A 22,753-nucleotide genomic window follows, 5' to 3' on the forward strand; every position below is an offset into this window, starting at 1 on the left:
GTTCATACAGAGCAGAAAGAATAATTTCCTTTACTACAGCAATTACTGGCAAAAATCAATGACCCCTGTTAAGCTGCAGGCCAAGGTAAGTAAATACAATAGTGCTCTCTAGATTTAAAAATTCCCAGAGCCTCAGAGGTGTGCTTCCCCTCACACACGTGCTGGGGGAAACTAGCCAGCCATCTAGACAGGGGTGTCACACTTCCTAGCACTCCAAGGCCATAAAAATTGTTTTAGTGCAACTGAAATGCAACCTTCAGCTGGCACTGAGGTCGTGCAGTAGATAGGGGAGAAAAAAAATCTCTAAGGGCTTCTTGCAGTGGCAGTGCTGTGCTCACCTGTGCATTACACCAGTGCTGTGAGCAGTGTCAGACGGGCTGGGAGGCTTCCACCACAGCCCTCACTGTGCCAAAACAGCTCAGCTCTCACTCAGAAGGCTGAATTCTGCTGCTGTGTCTGCCCCCTTGCCTTTCCAGGGCAGTGTCTGGTGAGAACTTAATGGTCACTTTGGCTTTTTGTTTGCAAAGGACAACAGCCCTGAGGGAGAAGTGGGCTGAAGTCCTCTTGCTTCCGCTGCAGTCATTGCTGTTCTTCACTTTTTTCATTATTGCTGCTTTTTTCCCCTTTAGATTCATGCTGGGAAGCAGGAGGACTGGCCACCTCTACTTGCAGTGCACTGCTTTCAGATGTGCTTTCTTGCCCCACTGTTGGTTTGGATTTTTTATTTTCAATTCTTAAGCCAAATGATGGATCTGGCAGCCGCTCTCTTGCCAGCCACCCCCAGTCAGCTGAGCAGCAGCGTCTCAGCCGTGGGGGGATGCAAAGGCTGCTCTCTCCCTGCTCTGCACTGTGAGACAGCTTCTCTGCCACAAACACTGAGGTTAAACAGTGGGCAGGGGTCTGAGGGAGCGAGTTCATCTGTTTCTGCACAATTCACAGCTGCACGGTTTGCCACTGGTGGCAGCAGTCTGCTCACACAGAAGACTCTGCCTTGCCATCACCAACTTCTTAAGCCAAACACCTGGCACTGCAATATTTCCTGCTGAGCTACCTTCTCAGTATTAAACTGTGAATCAAAAGCATCCAAAGTAAACAAAAAACCCCACAGACTTTTCCTTGTATTCGTTTGAAAACTTGCTACAACTTTACCACCCTCATTTAATTACAGACCAGCACTGGGTAGCAGCCAAACCTGCACCCTGTGGTTGACCTGCCTCATGGTGTCTGATGAACATTTGACTTAAAAATTCTACAATTTCATTGCTCAAACAATTTATTACATCCCTAAACCTAAAATAGGTTTTCAGTAATGTGTGTGCTGCTTCGGAGCCTAAGAAAATCTATTCTGGGAGCCAGGAAACATTTCTGAAGAGGCAAAAATGGGATCAACATATTTGATAAGAAGGAGAAGAGTAATGATGGTTTTTAACTACAGTGTTATTTCATCTCAGAAGCATGCTCTCAGTTCAAGAGAAGGGAACATCTACTGGATTTTTTTTGCATCTCTTTTAAAACAAAATTATTCTCACCTAGGGCTGCAGGGCTTTTTCCCCCCTAAACCAAATAAACTGTATATTGGAATGACCTTGTAACAGGTTTCTGTGGCTCTTTAATCACCAGTGGCTGCTAAATGAAGCATTTCTATTTTCTCTGTTACATTACTATTGGCAACCAGGTCTTCAGCAAGTGCCCAGAAATATTTCCATGGCAACAAAAAGCATTCAGCATTGCTACTGTTTTGTGCCAATTTAGCTTTAAAATATTCTGTTGTGGAGAGAAAGATGGTACATTAAGTGAAATAAAGTCAAGATGCAATGTTCTGAAAAGAATACAAGGATAAACAGGAAACACGTATTTTGCAGAAATGGGAGGGGGGGAACTGCCAAATGGAAGGAAAAATGTTCAAAGCTCATTTTGATGCTACTGAACAGCTTTGCTGAATGTCAGCAAGTCCATGTGTCACTTACATTGTCACTTAGGGTTAAGCAAAAAGCTAACAGAAATAAAGATACCTCGAACATCTTCTCTTGATCATTTTAATCCATGACTGAAATTTTAAGTTGCCAGGGTATTATAGTCTCTCTGCATGTCTAGGTTACCATCAGAGGAGTTCACACTCTTGGTGTTAGAGAATGAATCTAAAGGAAAAAGAGGAAATAAAGAGTTGAAAAATAAAATACAAAGAGCATGTGTGTTTTGGAAGTGAAAGTTCACTTAGAAGAACGAAACGAGTTCTTCCACATCAAAGGGTCTGCGGAAGACATTTTCAAATCACAGTTCAGCACTTTCTCTCCCATTAACAACTTAGTTCTGAGAGAAAAAGGTATCAGTTCCCAGCCCTCTAACCCTTAAACAGGCAACTTCTGTGACTATGAAGCCTTGAGACCATTGGATGGCCCTTTGTGCAGCCCATTGCAGAGATAAAAAGATGAAAGTCTGTCTGAGACTATTTGGATTGACATTCCCTAAGGTGCAAAAAGCTGTGCAATGCCCCCTGAAGTGCTTGGTGTGGAAGCAGAGAGCTCTAGGAAGCAGCACTGCCTGAGCTCTGTGGGAACCAGTTCTCCAGTCCACAATGGCTCCAGGAAGGTGAGGGAGAAGGAAAGCCAAAAAATACAGAGGGAGTCAAACAGCAGCTTGACAATTATCTGCTCTCATCTGGGAGAGATGTGGAGAGGGACCCTCCCTTGGGCTGCAGGGATGGGTCACTCTGGCCCATCTAAGTCTCTCACCAGGAAACTCCATCTGGCTCATCACCCACTCCTAAGAACCCTCTTCCTCAGATGTCCCTGCAGGTGACAAACAGCTCTGACAGGGACAGCAGCTCACTCCTGGCCCCATTTCCCTGAGAGCTCACCACCTTTCCTCTCACCCACTGTGGGCAAGTGTGTGACAGAGGCTGCCCCAGGAATGATGCACTTGGCACAGGGCTGAGCCCCAGGGTTTGCTGTGAACTGCTCCAACAGCCCCTCCTGAGGCACAGGGGTGCAGGCTCTGCAGGACACAAGGTCATGCCCTGGGACAGCACCTGTCCAAGAGGGTGCACAGCCCCAGCACTCCCTGAATGGACCCCTGGTGCTCCATGACTTCTGTGCACACACTGCTCACTCCATCCAAGCACACACAGCAAACCCAGCCCTGGCTCAGTGCCTGTGGACAAGCCCTGTGGGCAGGGTATTGCACAGGAGATGTAAAGGGGTACCAGAAGGTAGGGGTTGGGCTCCAAGAGATACAACTCTGAGATCTCCAATCTGAGAACTGGCAGTCTTTCATTTGGAATACAAAACAAGCAGTCCCAGTTTGGGAGGCAGAACAGCTAGACCAAAAGTGCTTTTTAATTATTTGCTCCCTGGCCATAACGGAGTGAGAAATAGCAATAAAGAAAAGAGCTAATTTTACAGTCATTAAAGAGCACCGTCAAGGTTTATACCCTCTCAGTCTAATATTCCAGTTAAATACAAAAACAAACAGGCTGATCTTCCCCAGTCTGCACAGAAAAGGATAAATATGTAAGACTTCCCTAGAAGCCAAGAGTGAAGAAAAGCTCCTGGTCATAACAAAACAGACGTTTTCAAGAGCATCTACCACCTGCTTAAAAAAAAAAATAAAAGAGATTTGAAGCCAAATTCCGTAGATCCTTGGTGAGTCTCAAGTTCCTCATCAGCTCCATATTGTAGAACCCAGTCCCCCCCTTCTCTTTCCACCCTTATCCCCATCCCTAGGATGTTTGTAGAGAGCAGCTTTATGCCAGCAGGACCCAAGGATGGTGTCAGCAGGACTGCAGCTTTCCTGGGTGTAGTCTGGACCTGTCTCCACGAGCCCTCTGATACCCAGGAAAGCTCCAGCCACACTTGTGGTGACACAGAGTGAGCACAAGTCATGTGGCTGAAACTCAGTTGTGGGCACAATCGCCTGAAAACCCTCCTGCTGTCATTTAAAGATCAGAAGTCATAGTTAGGCCTATTTAAAACTGAAAACATCAAACTCAGTTCTCCTTCCCATAATCTCCTGCCTGCTGTCTCTTCAGTCTTGTTTGAAAAGCCTGTGGGGGCGGTGGGAGGGGAGGGAAGCGATTTGGGAGCCTTTCATCCATAAAATCATGAGATACGGCTGGCTTTTTAGCACAGCATTTCACAGCACATGGCACAGTAACATCTTGAGATTCCTGGCACAAAGAAACAAGGTTTGAGATTACATACATACATACATACATATATATATATATAATCTTTAATAGCAATGACGCAAAGGCAGATGGTTCTCAAAGCAAAGGCTTAAGGCTAAACATTCCCTTTGAAGGGTCCTGCTACCAGAAACTAAACAGGGAGGGAAGCAAAACACTCCTTGTTACAGCAACAGGGCCTGATTGCCTCCTAATACACAGCATCTCACCCTGGAGATCTCCACTTCTTTCAATGACATTGGTCTCACAAACGAGGGAAAACTGGAAAGGTTAGATTTTTCTGTGGGATTTGGGGGGGTGTATTTTAGCTGTGGGAAACAGAGACAATACAGAACACAACGAGCAAATTAGCAACTAAATCAAATCAACAGCAGCCAAGCAAGGCCTGGATGATGCAGGCAGGGAGCGTGCCAGCTGCTTACCTGCACAGCGAGCCGTGCCATCAGCACTGCTCAAGGAGCCACCCAGGCTGGGGCTGTGCTCGTCACCTCCCGTCCTCACAGAGGGCTCACCTTCCTCCTCGGCGATGGGAGGGAGCCGATCCAGGGGCTGCAGGTCTTCACTCATCCAGTGGGACCCGTTGGTTGTCAAGGACCTGTTGCTTTCCACACACTGCTCTGGCAAGCTGCTGGTGTTCTTCACCCGTTTTTGCCTCTGTGGAGCAGTGTCAGGGCCAGGAGGGAGGTTTTGTGAAGCAAGATTAGGGCTTCCAGTGTAGCTGTCTTCTCTTGGATAGAAATAATCTTCATCCCAAAGGTCCAGGTCTTGTTCATCATCTGATTCCTCAGAAAAATCCTCATAAACACCTCCATTGTTCTCCAAGTCCTGGGGCCTCTCTTCTTCTGGCTGGCGACCCACTCCACTCAAATTCAGCAGTGAGGCAGATATGGAGTCTCCTGCTTGCTGGATGGCTTCGTATATTTGAGACATCCAAGAAGACAGTGGCTGGAGGAAGTTCTGAGCAGCCTCAGAAGCCATGTTTAACACTATGCCAGTGTCTGGTGATCAGTTGTTCAGCTTTGCCAGCATGTCACTTACAATTCAGGGAGCTACAGAATAAGCACCACAAGAAATTACTGTAAATTGCTTGTCCATCAACACCTGTCGACACACTATCTATGTAAGACATCTAGAGGAGAGGGGGAAATGGAAAAAGCACTTCTACCCATTGAAAATACCACCAGAAATCCAGGATGATGGACAAATTGCACATATTCCTGCAGAGATCTGGAAAGCTTTTATTCAATTGCTAAACCTTAGATGAAAATAAGAACACAGAACCTTGGAACACAAGCAACCTTTTGAAGTGCACACACTCTGGTTACAGCTGTCAACAGACCTGGAGGGAAAAAAGTGCAAAACAACCTGCAAACAAAAATCTTGAATAATCTCCTGGCCCCAAATTCCTTAGCATTAGCCTGACCAGGTGACAAAATTGAAGGGAGGAGAATCTGGGGAGAATTATATTTTCAATGATGAAAATGACAGGCCTAAAACTTACAAGAAGCAGCCCGTGGTAGAAAATCATCTCAAATACTTTGCTCCAGAAAAGCTATGAAGAAACTCGTTCTGCCCATAGCCCAGAGCTGCTTTGCCATTCACAGAAATAAAAATAAAAAAAGGAAAGGCCAAACAGAGGAGGTGTAATCTCATAGGTACAAAATTACTGGGAACAGAAGCAAGTTAACAAAAGCACTGGTGTCATCTCAAGATGATGATTTCTCAAAAATCATCTAAACTCTAAATAAAAACATAACTTGCAGAAAGTTAGCATGCCTTTTTGCCCAATATACATCTTCCCACATTATCACAAGACAGATATTCTTTAAGGAACTCTGAGAGGGAGAAACCTACAAATAGGATGATGGGTTTAGGAAGAATGAATTAAATAGGTGCAGATTTTAGACTAAAAGAAAACTAGAAAGAAACTTCAAAATTAATATAAATGTCTTGCTGAATTGAGAGATCTAGAAGCAATATAAGTATAAAAGGGTAAATGCAGTGTAACAGCAGGAAAATAGGCTCAGCAGCAATGTGTATTACCTTGTGAAATGATCTCCAGAGAAATGTAGTGGGAATCTCAGTGTTGAGGATTTTTAAATGGAGCACAGACTAAGGAGATCCCACTTTGCTTGGTGAGCAGCTCTTTTAGACATGAGATCAGTGACTTAAGAGGACTTTAACTTTTAAACACCTGTGCCAAATACTTTTGTTCAGTGATGCTGATTTATGCTGCAGACACGGGTTTACTGTCAGCTTCAGCGTGTGCTAGCAATTGCACCCATAACAAAGGCAGTAAATGGATGTGGGTTACTAAAGGCATTTTAAAAGCTGTGGCTGTCACAAACTCCCTGGGCTCAGGGCACAAACTATCCCAGCATCTGCCTGGCTGCCCCCAACCCTCAGCTCAGCCCCTGGGACCCAGGTAAAGCCCCCTGCCACGCATTAGATCTTTGGCAAGGAACAGACAAGTGCCATAGCCTCACCTCCCAGGTGAGCTGTTCCCCTCACTGACTCTCCTCTTTCCAACCCTGCCCTTGGCAAAGCCTCTCTGCTTTGTGCAACTGATTTCCTCACAGACCAGAAGAGATTGCAGGCTCCAAAGAGCTCGTGTTCAGCGTGGTGTGGATTGGCTGCTGGTAAATCACAGCCCCAGAGAAGTCACTGAGGAGATGGTGCTTTCAGCAGTGAGATTCTCCCAGGCATGGAGGAGATAACTCTGGTGGGTAACTACTGGATACATTTTTACCCTGACAGTTATTTACAGGCAAGAGTAGATGAATCTCTGGTTTATGATGAAAGGAGAACTTCACAATGCTTTCCCTCTGTCTCAGCAAGATCCATGGCACAGTAGCCCTCAGAGAGATGCAGGCACCCCTAAGTGATAGCTAACCCATGGAGGTAAAACATAGGGGTGTTCTATGAAATGAACTGCTGAACTGTTCTAAAAATCAACAGAACATAGCCTTGTGATATTTGCACAGGGAATAATTAGCTCCTCTTGTTATTGGATTTTGGAGCTAACACCTGGTGGGTCCAACAGAGTTATCCCTCTTCTGGATGCTGTGGCTGGCTGCACCATCAGGCAAACATCACAGACTGACACAGGGAGGTTGGTACCACGAGCATGAAGATGGAGGGAGTTTTCAAGGCAGGATTTTGCTGCAATAAGGGAAGTAAAGCAGTGATCTACAGCCAGCTGGAGAGCTTGGATGTGGTCACTCAGTCTGAAGCAGCAGATAAAGGTTGAACGTGGACTTTCATATACCAAGCAGGTGCCTGTAGGCTGGGGGAGAACATGACACACACACACATGTACACACATGCACAACTCTGCCCAAGACTGGGACATTTATTGGGATTGAATCCTAGGAACCCCAACAAGTGGTTTGATTTCACCTTACAGACAATAGACAGGCAATGATGTGTATTTCACCAAAAAATCTAAACCACTTTGCAGTAACACCTGCAACTCACACGTGCAACTTGCAACCCAGTGCTTGCACAATCTCTAGAGGCAAAAGCAACGCCTTCTCCAGGATGTCTGACTCTGTTGCACCTTTGCTTTGCTTTTCCTACCATCCTCTTGCTAAAGACTCCACAGAGAGTGCTATGCTGCACAACTGGAGTTCAGCTGAATTATAAATGGTTTATTTTTGTTCTCGCAGCAGATGGATAAAATGTGTAACAAGCTGCAGACAAGTTTAGGCGGGCAACAATTTTACAAACTCACCAGAGGATCAAAGGGGGCTGAGCTGTGTTGCAGGCTTGCTGTTTCCCAGGAGCTCTCTCCATTAATTAGGAGACACTGTTCTAACAGCATGTTTATGATGTATTTCACAACGTGGCCTTTTCAGCATAACGGATTTTTACTTTTGATTTCTCTAACAGTTTTGACTTGCATTAGGGAAAAAAAAAAAAAACCAAAAAAAACCAACCCTAAAAGAACTGAGAAAAGTATAAAATGTGTGGGAAATAAAAAAAAAAAAATCCATTTCTTTTCAAAAGTATTCATCAAACAAGAGAGAGGAAAAAGCAGTTTAGCAAATTTATTTCAAGTTCCATCTTTTAAAACCACCCATAAGAATTTTCACACCAAATCACATGCTAAACTCAAAGTGGTTAGGGTTTTTTTTTCCTCTCCTGGAAAATCAGATAGCTAAAAGGATCAATGTTAAGCCTCTCACAGAAACCATCATAACCCTTACTACAATCTATATTCCCTTGTCTTTATAGGATCATTATTCCCGAGTAGGATTCCCATTGAGAGGTGCAATTACTGTATAGCTAAAAAAAAGTAGACTGTTACCAGAATTTCAAACACGACCACAATGCAGAGGTTTGTAAAATTACCAAAGTGTCTTTCAATCTTCTTGATAGGTAGGTTCCTAAAAAATTGCATTTCTTCATGTTTCTCTGCAAGCTGTTGCAGACTGTAGGCACAAACTTCCTTTTTTTCAGTCACTTTTTCTGTGGCCCTTGGAAAGGTTTTCTACCAAATTCTTTCCTTACAGGCAGAACACAGGTTGAAAATGGATCATATGCATGAGCAGGAGCTTTATTTGTGTGGATGTTGAAGAAGAGCAGTGTGACTGACCCAGCAAGAAGTTCTGCTCCAAGTTTAGGGGGAAAAGCTAAAACAAGGCTAAATCTAAGCCTTGTGAATCTCAGCTGATGCCCAGAACATCAAGGGTCTGTGCAAAACGTAAGGCCACTTTGCTGCTCACAGAAAGGGGAAATAAGGTAGGCTTGGAAATGTAAGATTTTTTGAGCTTCTGAAAAGTATAATAAGCCTGATCCTCCTTTCAGACTAGAACCCAATTAAAATACACATTTAAAACAGCAGAGGGTGGATTAGAAGTGTACTCAGATGAAGGCAGGCGGCAGCAACCCTGGGCCAAGAAATCCTCTATCCTGGTTCTGGGAACAATCTGGACTCTTTGCTCCTCTTGCAGTTGCCAGAATTGTATCTAACAAGATGCTTGCAAAGCCCTGCACTCTCACCAAACATTACTATGATGAAAATGTATTTCCAGCTGAAATTGTCACAGTGCCAAGCCCAGCCTGTGCACTTGAAACTGTTCAGAGAGTTGGAGCCTCTTGCAAAAGTGTTATGAGGTAAGTTCACAGGCAGTACCCAAGGTTCACATCAGCTGTGAGCATCACTACTGACCAAACTTCCCTAAGGTAAAAACAAAACAGAAATACAAAACATCTGGTACCTTTTTGGCCCATTTTGTGCTATAAAAATGCTATTTGTGTGGTTGAATTTAACACAAAAAAAAAGAAGACAGAGGTGCTTTCTAAGTGATTATGTGCTCTGTGATAATAATTTCAGCTGGTGAATCAGAAACTCCAGGGCACCAAAGGAAAATCTAACAGTTTATTCCAATAAATTAGACACATCTCTTTGGAAAAATTCACGGGCTACAAATCAACACAGCAATAAACTCACTGCTGCAGAGCACTGGTCCTGAAGCCCCAGAATGGTGGAGGGAAAACAAAGATGAGCTCAGGCAGACAGCAATGTACCCGGCTGCACGGGGCTCAGCCCACGCACAGGAAGCCTGCAGACTTATTCCTCACTCCCAAATCATCTCATGTCTTTGCAGGCAGCTCGCTACTGATGCTGTGCCAAATCAGTTGTAAAAACTGATACCCAAATGACAAAAGTGGTTTTGATCAGGATATTTAGCCCCATGTTGTCTCCTACTTTCTTTTCATTCCTTTGTTCATGCGCTCCTTTTGTCAATAACAATGGCAAAAATTACTGATCTTCACTGCTTCAGTGGGATGGGGAGAAGAGGAAAGAGGTAGGAGAAAAAAAGGAATTATGCAAATGTGACATTTATCGTTCAAAATTGTGGAGCTTTTTTTGAAAAACCCAGGTCTCTCCACCATACAGAGTATGTGATGACAAATTCAAGCAAAAAAAAAAAAGTATTCCTGGAAGACCGGGAAATATTGTGCTCAGAAGCTCCAACAACAGTGGGGCTGAGGGGCTGATGGTGATTTCCTATGTGGACCTCTTCATAAGTCTGTTTTTGCCTAGACTGTAAGAGCTACTGAAATTAGAGCTGTGTTCATCTCGTGATAATGAGTCCAGGGCACCCAGAGAGCAGAGGATCCATGAATGCACAGAGAGATATTATTGCCACCAAGGTATTAACACAAAGTTTTCAGGAGAATTTCCAGGGGTATTTTTAGGAGAGAGAAAATGGCAACACCTCCCTGGCCATAATATTTGGTTTGGATATTCAGGCAAGCCAGATTCTGACTTGGCACTGGTGTTAAATCCAGAGTCACTCCACTGAAAGCAGTCACATCCTTCAAATCAAAATAAAGCCCTTTGCATTTAAAGAGCTGCTTGTCACCAGAGGCACAAAAAAGCCCCTAACTGTTCCATGCCAAATGCTTGTACAAAAAGCAGCAATGAATAACTTCATTTATACTTCTCCAGCCGAGGGTTACATAAAGGGCATAAAGAAATTCACAAATCACTGGAGTATTAGAAAAGTGGTGTTAGTAGTGGCAACTGTGCTCTTTCAGGCTGAAAGAGTAAGAAACATCTGTAATTACTGGATTAGGGGAATGAAAGAAGAAACCTGCAGTCAGAAATTACAGCAAGTTCTCTAATTGAGCTGCTGCCATTTGAAGGCTTGCATGAAGACAGAATAGCCAAAAGGAAATCACAAGTTCAAAAGGCTGGAGAAACACCAATTTACACCAGCACTCCAACCCACCCACCTGTGCTGTCAAGCTGTTCCCTAGAGCAGATCCCAGAGATTCCACCCTGCCTGTGATTGTGCTACCCAGTCTGCAGCAAGTGAACAAACCAGGGTCAATCAGGGCAATTACTTGCATGGAAATCAGCAGTGGGAGAGCATGACTAGCTGTTTAACAAAACCAAGTTATTTTAGAAACATTTAGAGGAGTCACCCAATTGCTGTTACTCCTTCCCCCACGCACACACTCCATCCTCACAGAGCCTGTGGGAATTGCTCTGTGTGGACCACCAAGAGCGGAGCAGACAGTGCTGTTTGGGAGACAAAAACACCCTGGATGGTTCCTGGGGATCCATCTTTGGATGAGTCTGTAGCTCCCATCTCCTCTCTCTTCTAGGCCAACCACAAGCCCAGCCAGAGATGCTGGGAGGCTGAGGGATCACTGGGAAAAGGAGACTTAGACTCAAAGGATTTAAAGGAATTTGGGGCCACAGATCTGAGCAGGCAGTTGTCCCTTCTGACTTAGGGACTGCTCTCTCAGATACTCTAATCCTTCATTTAATTCAGCTTGTTGCAAACAAGGCTCTCCAATATCAGTAGCAGCAATCACACTGTCCCGTGGCCAGCCACTCCTCCTACGTGCCTGTACTGAAGCAGTTGAGAGAAAAAGCAATTTAGAAGAGCAGCTTCATCTGGGCACTGAGAAACCTCCTTTTCCCAAGCTTCTCTCCTTCCTGCCACTGGTTGGTCAAGGAATTTGAACCACATACCTCAGCAGGGTGACAGGAGCAACCTCAGGCTGGCTCTCCATCTGCCCTTGCCGAGGACAGTGGAGCTGCTGGGTACTCAGCATCAGAGTGAAAAGGACCAACCACGACTGTATTTCTTTGGAGAACTACACCCCTGGGTTTTCCACAACTCTGGAGGAAGCCAGACTGGAGCTGTCACACTCACCCACGTTTCTGATTTCTAAACATGCCTGTGCTGCATGTGACAGTCCCACTCACTGCATGTGACAGGTCCCCAGGGGCTGCCTGGGCCCAGGGCAGCTCTGACAAGGAAAGGCAGCACTGCCAGCACTCCAGCCCTTGGTGAGTGCTGCAGGTTTTGATGTTTTCCTTAAAGCCTTGGCTATGGGAGATGAGTGCTTCATGTAAGAACTGCATCTCCATTTATTTGTTTTAAGTGTGCAGCTAGCCCCAGACGCTGGAGCAGTGGCTGTGCAGAACAGCTTGAGAACATGAACTGAAAGTGCTCTTGAGACTGATAAAACAGAAAGAAAAATGAAATTAAAAAAACCTTCCTTCAAACCTCATAATATTTATTCTGTTTTCACACATCAAGGGTGCATCTCTAACAAGTGTTCAAGGCAAGGCACGAGTGGAATATTTTCATATAAAACACAGTGTACTGAGCTGCAACTTTTTTCCCAGTCTCAGGTCACATCATTATGAAAAGATTACAGTGTAGAACAAAGAGGACCCTTCACTCTCTTGAGCCACAGCAATGAAGAATGTGGTTGGTTACAGTTCTTTGCACAAAGATTTGCCCAGCATTGTCACACATACCTGTGAAATTCACCTCACCCACAAACTTTTGAAGTGAGGAGCTCCCCAACACTATAAACACTGTGTGTAGGAACATCACCACCTCCTCTTGGTCCCAAAATTGACACTACAGACAGGGACACCAAAACATCACAGCACCAAAAGTTCTCACATGAGACCTCACTGACTTCTCTCAAGCCTCTACTCAAGGGAAGGTCCTCCTTCCTTGTGTGGAGAGATGATCCAAGGGCAAATTCCCCATACACACTCTCCCAATGCTGTGAAGAACCACTCCAGCTGACTCTAAAGGCATGGCAGTTAATCTTTCCCTCACAAAGGAATTCTGCACATGACCTGTATAAAGGCTCTACACCACTCTAGAAAGACCAAATGCATCCTAAATACAAGCTGGCTCTGTCCAGATCACCCCCAGGCCTCCCAGTGAAGGGACTCCTGCAGCTAAGTGAGAAGAAACCAGGGTAGCACATCCCTGCTCAAGAGATGGATTCCTCATGAACATCAATGAACCAGTCAAGAAGAGGATCCATAGAGGTCTAAAGTACCAAAAATCTGCCTCCCATTTTGCCCCAATAATTAAGAGTCTTTGTCCTAAATTGTCCTAAAAAGTTTTCAATGAAATCTTCATTTTCACAATGATCTTTTCCTTATCTTTGTGCCTCCACAGAGACACAAACTGTGCAATTAAAATTAAATCAGTAACAAACCAGCCAGATGTATCCTAGAGCCATGTTGATGGGAACACCTATTTCATTCTGTCACTTGCCTTGTTCTGAGGTCAGGCTCTATACAGGAAAGCAAAACAACAACAAAAAAGAGGCTCTGACATTTTACAGTACATTTTCTAAATGTCACCCTGCACACCTGAAAAGTAGACAGATTTGCTCATGTTTCTCTACCAGCTCTCTTCTTCATTGGTAGATAACTCAAAACTGAGCTGGATCCAAGGGCAAGAGGAGCAGCTCCTACACTGAACCCATCCACCCCAGGCCACAGCCTTCATTCACCTGAGCTATTGCCTGTGGGGGTCATCTTACAGCAGATGTCACAGTCGTGCAAAATGCCTTCTCTCCCATTTAGATAGATATGCTCTAAGTACTCTTAATTTCAGATGTGGAGAATCAAAAATCCTTCCCCAGTTTGAGGGCTTAGGACTGGTAACAGCAACCATTAGCGGGCTGCATGTTAAAGAACACCAGAGTCCTTGGAACCAGGATCTCCCTGCAACATGCACAGCTCAGAAGAAAAAAGCTGAAAAGAGGAAAAAGTGAATGCTAACCAACAAACTGCACATTGCAAACACTCCCCATCCTGCTCCTTCCTACCCAGCAAAGCCAAATTCTGAATTTGAAGCAAACTCTTGCTTGTCAACACCCCTCTTGGGAGAGCTCCCTCACCATGCTGGAAACAGCCTTCCCTGGCTTCCCTGCCCGAGCTCAGCCTCCAGGTTTCTACATTCGCCATATGACACGCTGAGGTAGCCCAGGGTTTAATATATTCCCTCATGCTGCTGTCCTTTAAAAGCACTGGCATTTCCTACACACAGATTCCATATTGACTTTACAAGTACCAAGACACCACGGTGAAATTTAAACTAAATATAGAGGTGGTATTTTTAAATAACTCTCAGCTCCGACTCGCCAAGCCGACTTTATTTGAACGGAAAAAAGCAGACTCCAGCTTTAAGCCTCCATTGTAATTAATGATTACAACACATTCCTCTGCCGTATCAGATTTAGCACCTCATTAATGTATGTGGTATTTTTCTTGCATGGCACAGCTGTAGTTAAAGTTGACTTAGTGTTTCCATTATAAGCCCATGTTTTCAAAGGTTTATCACTCAGACACATGAGATTTAGTCTGAAATGAAAATTGCCATCGAGAGTGTCAGCTGGGAAGCAATTTCTTGTCCTTCAAAATCTGGAAGCAACAAACACACACAAAAAAGCAAGCCACTATGTTTATTAATAATTCACATTTTAAAAAGCATTGCAAATACATGTTTACATGATAGCCTGTGACAGCTCCATAGAATGTCAACACCCACACGCTCCTGGGAGATGTGTCATCTTAAAAACTGAAATAAAAGCCACATTTTTGCACCACTTGATGGGAGGCGAAGAGAAGGGGAAAAAAGACTTAAAAATAATATAGATGAAGGAAACTTATTTTAAAAAACCCCATAGCCTTTGTTTAGAAACAGTGAAGTTAGGAGTTTCAGTTGAGAGGGGTGTGGGTAGGAGTCATTTCAAGTACCATTTGTACTTGTATCTTTTTGGTGCCTGTCCCTGGCTCACTAATGAATTTAGCAAGAATTAGTCCCACTGAGTTCCTACCACAGATGGCATCCAAGTCTTCAGCTGTCCATGAGTTCTGGAGTCTCAAAGTATGACCAGATCATGTCCTTTGCAACAGCCACACTGAGGCACAAGGCAAAATGATCAATAAAAGAGCCTTGTACGAGCTCTGTGTTTTGGGATTGTGCTCTTCTGCCATTAGATTTAAGACTGAACCACTGGGAGGTAGACCTTTCAACTGGGAGGCTTCTGAGGCCTCTTCTTGGTTATCTTAGTGGTCATACACTTATAACACTTATAGGCAAATTTACAAATAAATACAGGAAGAAATTATCAAATTCACAGTCGCCAACATTACCAGAACAGATGTATTTTTGATGGCTGAGAAAAACTAAAACGTTCTTTTTCTAACATAGTAAAATTCCCAGTTGTTTTGACTCCACCACTTATGGGTTTACCCAAGACATAATGTTTCCAGAACACAACAAACACATGAAGGAGCGTGTAAAGCTACTACAAGGAAACCAGGACAGGCATATCCTTCAAGAGCAGAAAGGCACAGTTGTTACTCAGAAACACTCACATTTTGCTCCTCACTGGATAAACAAAACACTCCCCCAACAGACAGAGCAGGGAGCATGCTTCTTCCCCCAGTGCTGACTTTCATTTTTCAAGACATTACTCCAGACCACAAAGACAATGGGAACACAGTAGCAGTTGTATATCCTTACAATCAAATTTGGGGGGTTATTACCCCAAACCTTTCTGTTTTGCACACAAACAACCTGAGAAACAACAAACTGGGGCTGTGTCTGTCCTGCCAGCAATCAAAGCCCCCAGAAGACTCTGTACATCAGAGACAGTGTGAAACTGTGACACTCACCAAGGCCTTCACGAGCTCTGGACTTTTCTCTGCAGTGATTTCCTCGCCCTTGTTGTTCCAGGCATGGGAGCCCACCTCCCTCTTCACAGCAGAGCTTCTTGTTGATAAAGAGAAAGAGGACTGCAGGGAGGATAATGAGGGCTCCAACTGTAGACAAAAAACCAGCGGCCTCAGGAGTAACTAAGAACAGAAAGTCAAAAAAGAAATCATCAGCACAACCAGGAAAAACTGCCTAGGGAAAGAAGAGGTTTAACAGCTGTATCCATGGCTCTGCTTCCCCATCCTCTTTGCAGAAGAAATTGAACTGAAATCCAGCAGAATTTGGGCTTGGATACAACATCCATTTAACACATTGGTCTGGTCTACTAAGGGTGTCCATCACACACTTGGTTCCAATTAAGGTCTTCATTTCTGTCACAGGATGAATGCCAACACAGGAAAGACTTTAATAAACTTTTGTAGGCATGCAGAATTCCACCAGCTCCAAGAGAGCCTCTCTCCATCTGTACTACAACAAGGATCCAGCCAAGAAAGAGTATCTGGTCATCAAGGCCCCAACACCTCTTTTGCAATTTATGTATTTTATTTAAAACAATCAGATTACACATAAGGGTACTCACTAACTCCATTACATTTACTAAGAACCAGGTTAATGTATAGCCTATGATCCTCATTCAACTGCTACTTTACCCTTAAGTAAGAAGTATATTATCATACTACATAATTACTATTATTTTCTGGGGGAAAAAACAAAATCAGCCTCCAGCTCAGGTAATTCAGTTGAGCTCCTCGAGTGTCAGGCTTGACCACAGGTAATGAGCACACTAGCTGATGTCCCAGCCCTGAACATCAACATCCCTATGTCCCACTGTAAAGAAACAGTCTGATTTCAATTTATCATGTTCTGCCTGTACCACGGGGTCTGCAACAAACCACAGGCGCCAGCAAAAAAGCTTTTAAAGCCATTTCACCTCTCTCACACAAATCAAAATGCCAAAACAAGGGACAAACACTACATACATCACTTGATGTGGGTGGCAAGGGCACACGTGTCAAAAACTTTCAGTGTCATCTGCAAAAAAACCCTGGCTTGTTATTCTGGTAATTACTTCAGCAGGAAGGGGTGAAGTTCAGCTGCTCAGTTCAAGTCAAAGACCCTGTAAAAATGAAACATCAGCAGCATCAGTGGCACACCAGGGATGCCTGTGATTACAGAGCTGCAGCTCACAGATGAGATGAGCAGGGTGAAAGGAGGTAAACAGGGCCAGCCCTGACTGTGGAACACCCAACAGGGAATTTATAAGACTTGACTCAGCAAAAGACTTGGGCTAGAGGAGATACACTGTCCCCAGTCACAGCCTTGATAGCGCAATGTATGACTACTACCAAGGGGATTTTAAAAACTTAAATTAATACAAGCCAACATGTCTCAACTGGACACAAAAATCACCAATGCACAGCAGCAGCCCACACACAAAACAAACGAGTGGTTGGGACTGAACCCAGAGGAACACGTGTCACACAAACTCTGGAGGTGGCTCTGGCCTTCCTCATGGCAGCCTGAGGAAGGAACAGGAATATGCACTGAATCACAGCAGCTTAAATGACAACAGCGTGGAGTCCACACTTTCATTGCTCTGTTCTGCAGGGGCACAGACAGAGCACAGAATCACAGAATGGCTTGGGCTGGAAGGCACTTTAAAGATCATCCAGTTCCAATTCTCCTGATATGGACAGGGACACCTTCCCCTAGGATGCTCAGGGCCCCACCCAATCTGTCCTTGAGCCTGCCAGCACTGCAGTTTGGTGCCATAGCTGCCCTAGATGATTTGGCCAGCACATCTCAGACCCATTTTCCCCTCACACCTCAGCCCAGGGAGCAGGGCTGGGGATGGGAGAGTGGTTGAGTGAGACATCGACTCTGGCTATTTTCAGCTGCTGAAGTCACCATTAAATGGCTTCTGGAGCCAAGATAAATCAAAGGAGATGAGTATAAATCAAAGTAGCCATAAGCCCAGAATACACATGAAAGCCTGGCTGCATCCCATCACTGACTTGACCTGCTCTTGAGCATAGAATAAGCAGGAGAAAGGATAATGCTCCACCTTATATATAAAACACATGGAATTACTACATCTCAGCATCCAAGAGGATGTGTGCAGCAAGGACACCACTGTTACCATTTGTTTTATTTCATAAAAATCCCAGTGAGACCAAGGAGACAAGAGGGTTTCCCCTTCTCAGACAGGGCACAAGCAAGCCATCAAATATTTTCAAATATAAATTATTCAACACATGTTCTGAAATGCTACACAACCCCCAGCTAGAGAAAATCCTCAAAGTGCCCCTTTTCCCCAACAGACCTTTAAGCACCTTGCAAAATCCCAGAAGAAAAAGCAGATCTTTGACTAGACAGGCATCCTGAAGGAAAGCTTGGAAACAAATGATCACCTGCGATAAATTTACTCTAAAGTAAATATAGACTGGCAGACTCTGTTATTGCACATCTAATTCTTGTTTCCTGGTGAGATGGAACAAGAAAGTAGTAGCTCAGTGGCATAGGACTTGGGACAACTCTTCCAGCTTCTCCTACTCCTTGGGGCAAAAATATGAAAGGCACCACCTATGAGAGCTCACCAAAGGTCCAGCATCAACTTCCAGGGGGAAGTTTCAAAGCCAAGTACTAAAAACTGTCCACACAGAGGCAGAGTTTTGGGAGCACAGGCAAGAAGGGACTGCACAGGCTCCTCCTGCATAGAAAAGACCATCAGCCAGCTACCTCAGATCCCTCACCCCCCTTCACTGCAGGCACCAAGCTCTCAAAGACTGTCTGTCCAAATGCAAGGAGGTGACTGGGACTTCTGCAACACAAAGAAACACAGCTCTTGTATCCTGTCCCATGGCTTTATGCACAACTTTCCTCTTTTCCCAACCACAATAATCATGTCAGATGCCAGAAGTTTGTGCCACAATGTCTCTGAGGGGGGCTGAGTCTGCACCTGAGCAGTGCCTCACACTCTGCACCTGGCTCCAGCTGGATGCTCAAATCCCTCTGGAGGAAGGGCGTGCTGGCAATTTGCTTCTCCATCATCAAGAGAAAAATGTGCTGCACCTGCACATAGTCCTGATCACACAGTTCTGCTCACACCTCCCAGCTCCCCTCCCAGCCCTCAGCTGAAGGGCTTTCTCTGCAGATTTGATGCTCCAAACTAAGGCTGTGCCAGGGAAAGGGCTGTAAAACTGATTTGGAGCAGAGCTCTGTTCCGGCTTGTGGTGGCTGTCTGGGCCTGAGAGGTGCTGAGGAGGAAAAGCTGCAGAAATGCACACACGTCCCTTGTGCTGCAGCACTGCTGGGATGTGTCACTTTTCACACAGGTAGAATGTCCATCCTCACACCAATGGATGACAGACTGTGCCTGGAGAGGGAAGAGCTGACATAGTAAGGCATTCAGCTCTTGGTCCAAACCCTGAGAGGTGATGACCACCACAAGCTTTGGGACATAAACATTCAGCCAGGGTCCTCTCCCATTTACCCTTTTTTAAGCCAAGAAATTAGTGCCATAGACACCTTTGTGCTGTGCCACAGTGGGTCAACTCATTCTGCTGCTCTGGTTGAGAGCACAAGGCAAGAAATGATGTTTGTGCTCCTGGCTGGCTGAGGCCACACAAATGCACACACTCCCTGCCCACTGCTCAAGAACAAACCAGAGATGCAGTGTGAAAAGAGGTCAGAATTGGAGGTGAGGTCAACAGAAGAAGTCTGAGAGAGGACATAGGGAGCACAAGGCATTTTAATGCTGTTCCTGCTCCAAGCTCTCCTCAAAGCCACCTTTACACTACCTGATGACTTCAGGGAGAGTCTGTCCAGAAGAACAAGGGAGAAGGGTTGGCCACAGTGTTACATGCATTGAATCCAGCTGGGTTTGGGGCTTGTAGCTGGTCTCACAGCAATCCTGTACCAGAGCTGCCTCTCCTGATGGACCAGGGGAACAAACACAAGAAGTTTCACAGTAGATTCACTTGGAGAGCCTGCAAGTAGCAAGATCTTAATCCATTCTGCTGAGCAAGGGTTAAATTCTGCATAAAATACTATTCCAGACAATAGTTCTTTAATTTCATTCGATACCAAACTTCCTGAAAAAGGAGTGCTTACTGGTACTTCTTAATTATGAAAAAAAAAAAGAAACCGTAAATTGTCTGTTTTGCTGTCTGTGCTAATTACATTTCATTATATATTTGGAGTAAGCTATGATTTTCGTGCTGGTTCCCATGACATTTTTCATTATCAGCCACTAATTGTCTAGCATGCACACTGCATTGTGAACCAAGTAGGCTGGTGTGCGTGGGCAGAAGTTCCAGCAAAAGCTGCAAGGCAGTACGAGTGTACATCATTATTATTATTACTATTGTGATGTACTAGAGAGTTCCCACCTACTTGCACATCTACATCTCCTCATCCCTATCAGCAGTGTCACAGAGCAGCAGAGCCCAGGAGTCCAGCCCTGTGCTTGGCAAGGCTCAGCAAATGCTGAAGGGAAATTATGTGGGATGGGATGGTGACAGCAGCCCCACTGCAAGGACAAGCTCCCTGCTGGGTGCAATGGAAATACCAAGCAGCTTTCTCAAGCACTTCCTCTACTCAGTGCCCAAAGCACGTGGGTATCAGAATTTTGTCACTATGCCCACTCACAAGCTGAGGCCAAGGTTGTCAAGGAAAGCAGTGCCATGTGTGGGTTCATAAAGGAATAGGATAACCAGTGGGATCCTTCTGAGACAGTAGGACAGGAGAAAAAGGTAAAAGGTTTTCAGAAGCCCTAATACTGCATTCATTCTGAAACAATCTCCAACAAATCCTCATCTGTGCAAACTCAGAAAGTGCCACAAATGGTGAAACAACTCCTTGCATGCAGCATTTCATAAAGTCAGGCTGAGGGAAGCTGTAGGTGCCAATTCTTCACACAGCAAACTGCAGGAACATGACCACTGCTCGTCCTTATCAGCCTTGGACAGGTGGCATTGCTATTCATGTGCTCCACACACACAATACAAAAACACTTCAGAAATAAATGTGTGTTTTCACAGGATTGCAGCTCTCTCCTGATATCTGTTCCAAAGGAGACAAAGCCAGACCCTTTCCAACAGCACTGTGAGGGAACAGTTGTATAACTCCCCCTCTTCTCCTCAAGGTGATCCACAAATACATTATCAGAAAGGCAATCAGACCACATTTGGTGCTGTAGCAGGAGTGAAATTCCCATCCAAGGCAGGAGGACTTGCCCTGCATGGAGGCTGGGTTTCACACACTTTATTTTTATGTGCTGATTTACAGATAGCAAGAATGAGGAGGTTCTCCAGTCCTTTTATATAAGGAACATGAAAAAATGAAAGGCACTTGTGACCTGACTATACCTCTATTTACTTTGACTGCCAATTTTGTCTGATCAAAGGGTGGAGGAATGGGCCCACTTGTACCTGCTGCTGGTGTATTTGCAGGGCATCTTCAAAGATTTAAGCTGCCCTTATGGCCTCTGACATAGGCATGCAATTTCAAAGGTCTCAAAGACAGTAAATCAACTTAATTTGCCTCTCTTCTACCACCCACAGAGCCACCCAAACACCTTGCAGGCTTCAATGCATTTATCCCCCCAGCAGGGAAACACTAACACAGCTGCGCCACAGAGTGGGAGCCACAGCACAGCCACAACTCCAAAGGGTGGAACTTACACCCAAAACAACAACCAGGAAAAGTTACATCCATCTACACGGGCATTTCAGTGCTTTGAATTAGCTCACATTTCACCCAGAAGCTGAGGGTTAGTCTAGAGATGACATCATGGTGACAGTCACAGGACTTCAGGCATCTTTCCTCAATCACACTGGGTCACACAAAAACCTCAGAATTGTTTTTTTTTTTTCCAAAACTGGGGAGCTGCATCCTCTGATTCTCTAAGAGAAGCAGTCCAGTGGAGGTGCTCAAAACCTTCAGGCCACACTGACTTGGAGGCACATCAGGCTCAGCAGGAGACACAGAGGCAGTGGTGTTTAGCAAGTGCTCTCCCCTTAGACATGGAAAGCCTGAGATAAATTCTCCCTTAAACCCACAATTCCTTTTCCCAGTACCATGTCTAAGGTGCAGGACTAGAGCAGGGCAGCCTCTATCCTTTGGGCTCAGCTTGGCTCACTGTGCACCTTGTATTGAGGCCAGAGGTAGCAGCAGATTTCATTTTTCTCAGCCTGCTCATAAAATCCAGGCTCAGACTGCAGTTCTCAGGATGCAGTCTGGATTTCACTTAGAACCTGCTGTTGATAAATGACCAAGGCATAGACATGGGGAGAGCAAACCTCAAAGCAGCCAGCAGCCAACCTGTGAGAGCCACGGGCCCAGTTTCAAAAAGGCTTTCCCTGAGGCCAGATTTTCCACCTTACAAAGGCTGCTCTGTATTTTGCTGTGTATGACCCTGTGGCAGCACTCTTTTCCCAGCAGCAAAAAACCCATCCTGGCCTTGAGCAGTGCTCTTGATGGCATTTGTAGCTGAGCACACACAGTTCTGTGAAATATTCTTCCTTCAACAAAAGGCACCTTTCAACTAGAGAAGATGAAGAATTAGTTTTGCTGGATGTGTTTCAAGCAAGTAGTTCCAGTCCACAGTGAGTACACAGCCTCTGCAAACAATGACACCTGAAATTCTGCATCCAGGAGAGTCCTGGCTCTCTCCTCATCCCCCCATCTGTAAGCAAACACAGATGGAAGCAGGGAACAGAAATGTGTTCTGAGGGACAGAGAGAATTCACGCTGAGGGGTGGACATCACTCTCAAGGGTGATTGCTGAAGTTCATCATCAGTTTTAGTAATAACCATTAAAATGGCTCCAGTTCAACACAGTGTTCAAAATTCTTTGAAGCTAATGAGGCCAGGGAGACTGGGAACTTGAGCAGCACAGAACTTGAATTGTCATTCATGAGCTGAAAGCTGGTCCCCTCCATGTCAGGGCTGGACAGATTTGATGGGGACAGCACAAGGAACCTTGCACCCATCCCTTAGTCCCTGCCAGGATTGTTCCCGGGACTGGGCCCACAGCTGAGATAATCAAAGTGAAATC

General features: G+C 45.0%; 1 protein-coding gene across 1 annotated transcript in view; it reads right to left on the minus strand.

Annotated features, from left to right (window-relative positions):
* The window catches only part of SYT16 (synaptotagmin 16), a 62,909-nt gene that overhangs the window by 34,379 nt on the left and 5,777 nt on the right, over positions 1–22,753 (minus strand). Inside the window, exons 2-3 of the mRNA XM_063399555.1 lie at positions 15,654–15,833; positions 4,606–5,232 (exon numbers count right to left, since the gene is read on the minus strand). Coding sequence (XP_063255625.1) covers positions 4,606–5,161 — 556 coding nt within the window. The 5' untranslated portion in view covers positions 5,162–5,232; positions 15,654–15,833. The remainder of the gene's footprint in view (positions 1–4,605; positions 5,233–15,653; positions 15,834–22,753) is intronic.

Source organism: Prinia subflava, chromosome 5 (genome assembly GCF_021018805.1).
Source record: "Prinia subflava isolate CZ2003 ecotype Zambia chromosome 5, Cam_Psub_1.2, whole genome shotgun sequence".
Classification (NCBI taxonomy): domain Eukaryota; kingdom Metazoa; phylum Chordata; class Aves; order Passeriformes; family Cisticolidae; genus Prinia; species Prinia subflava.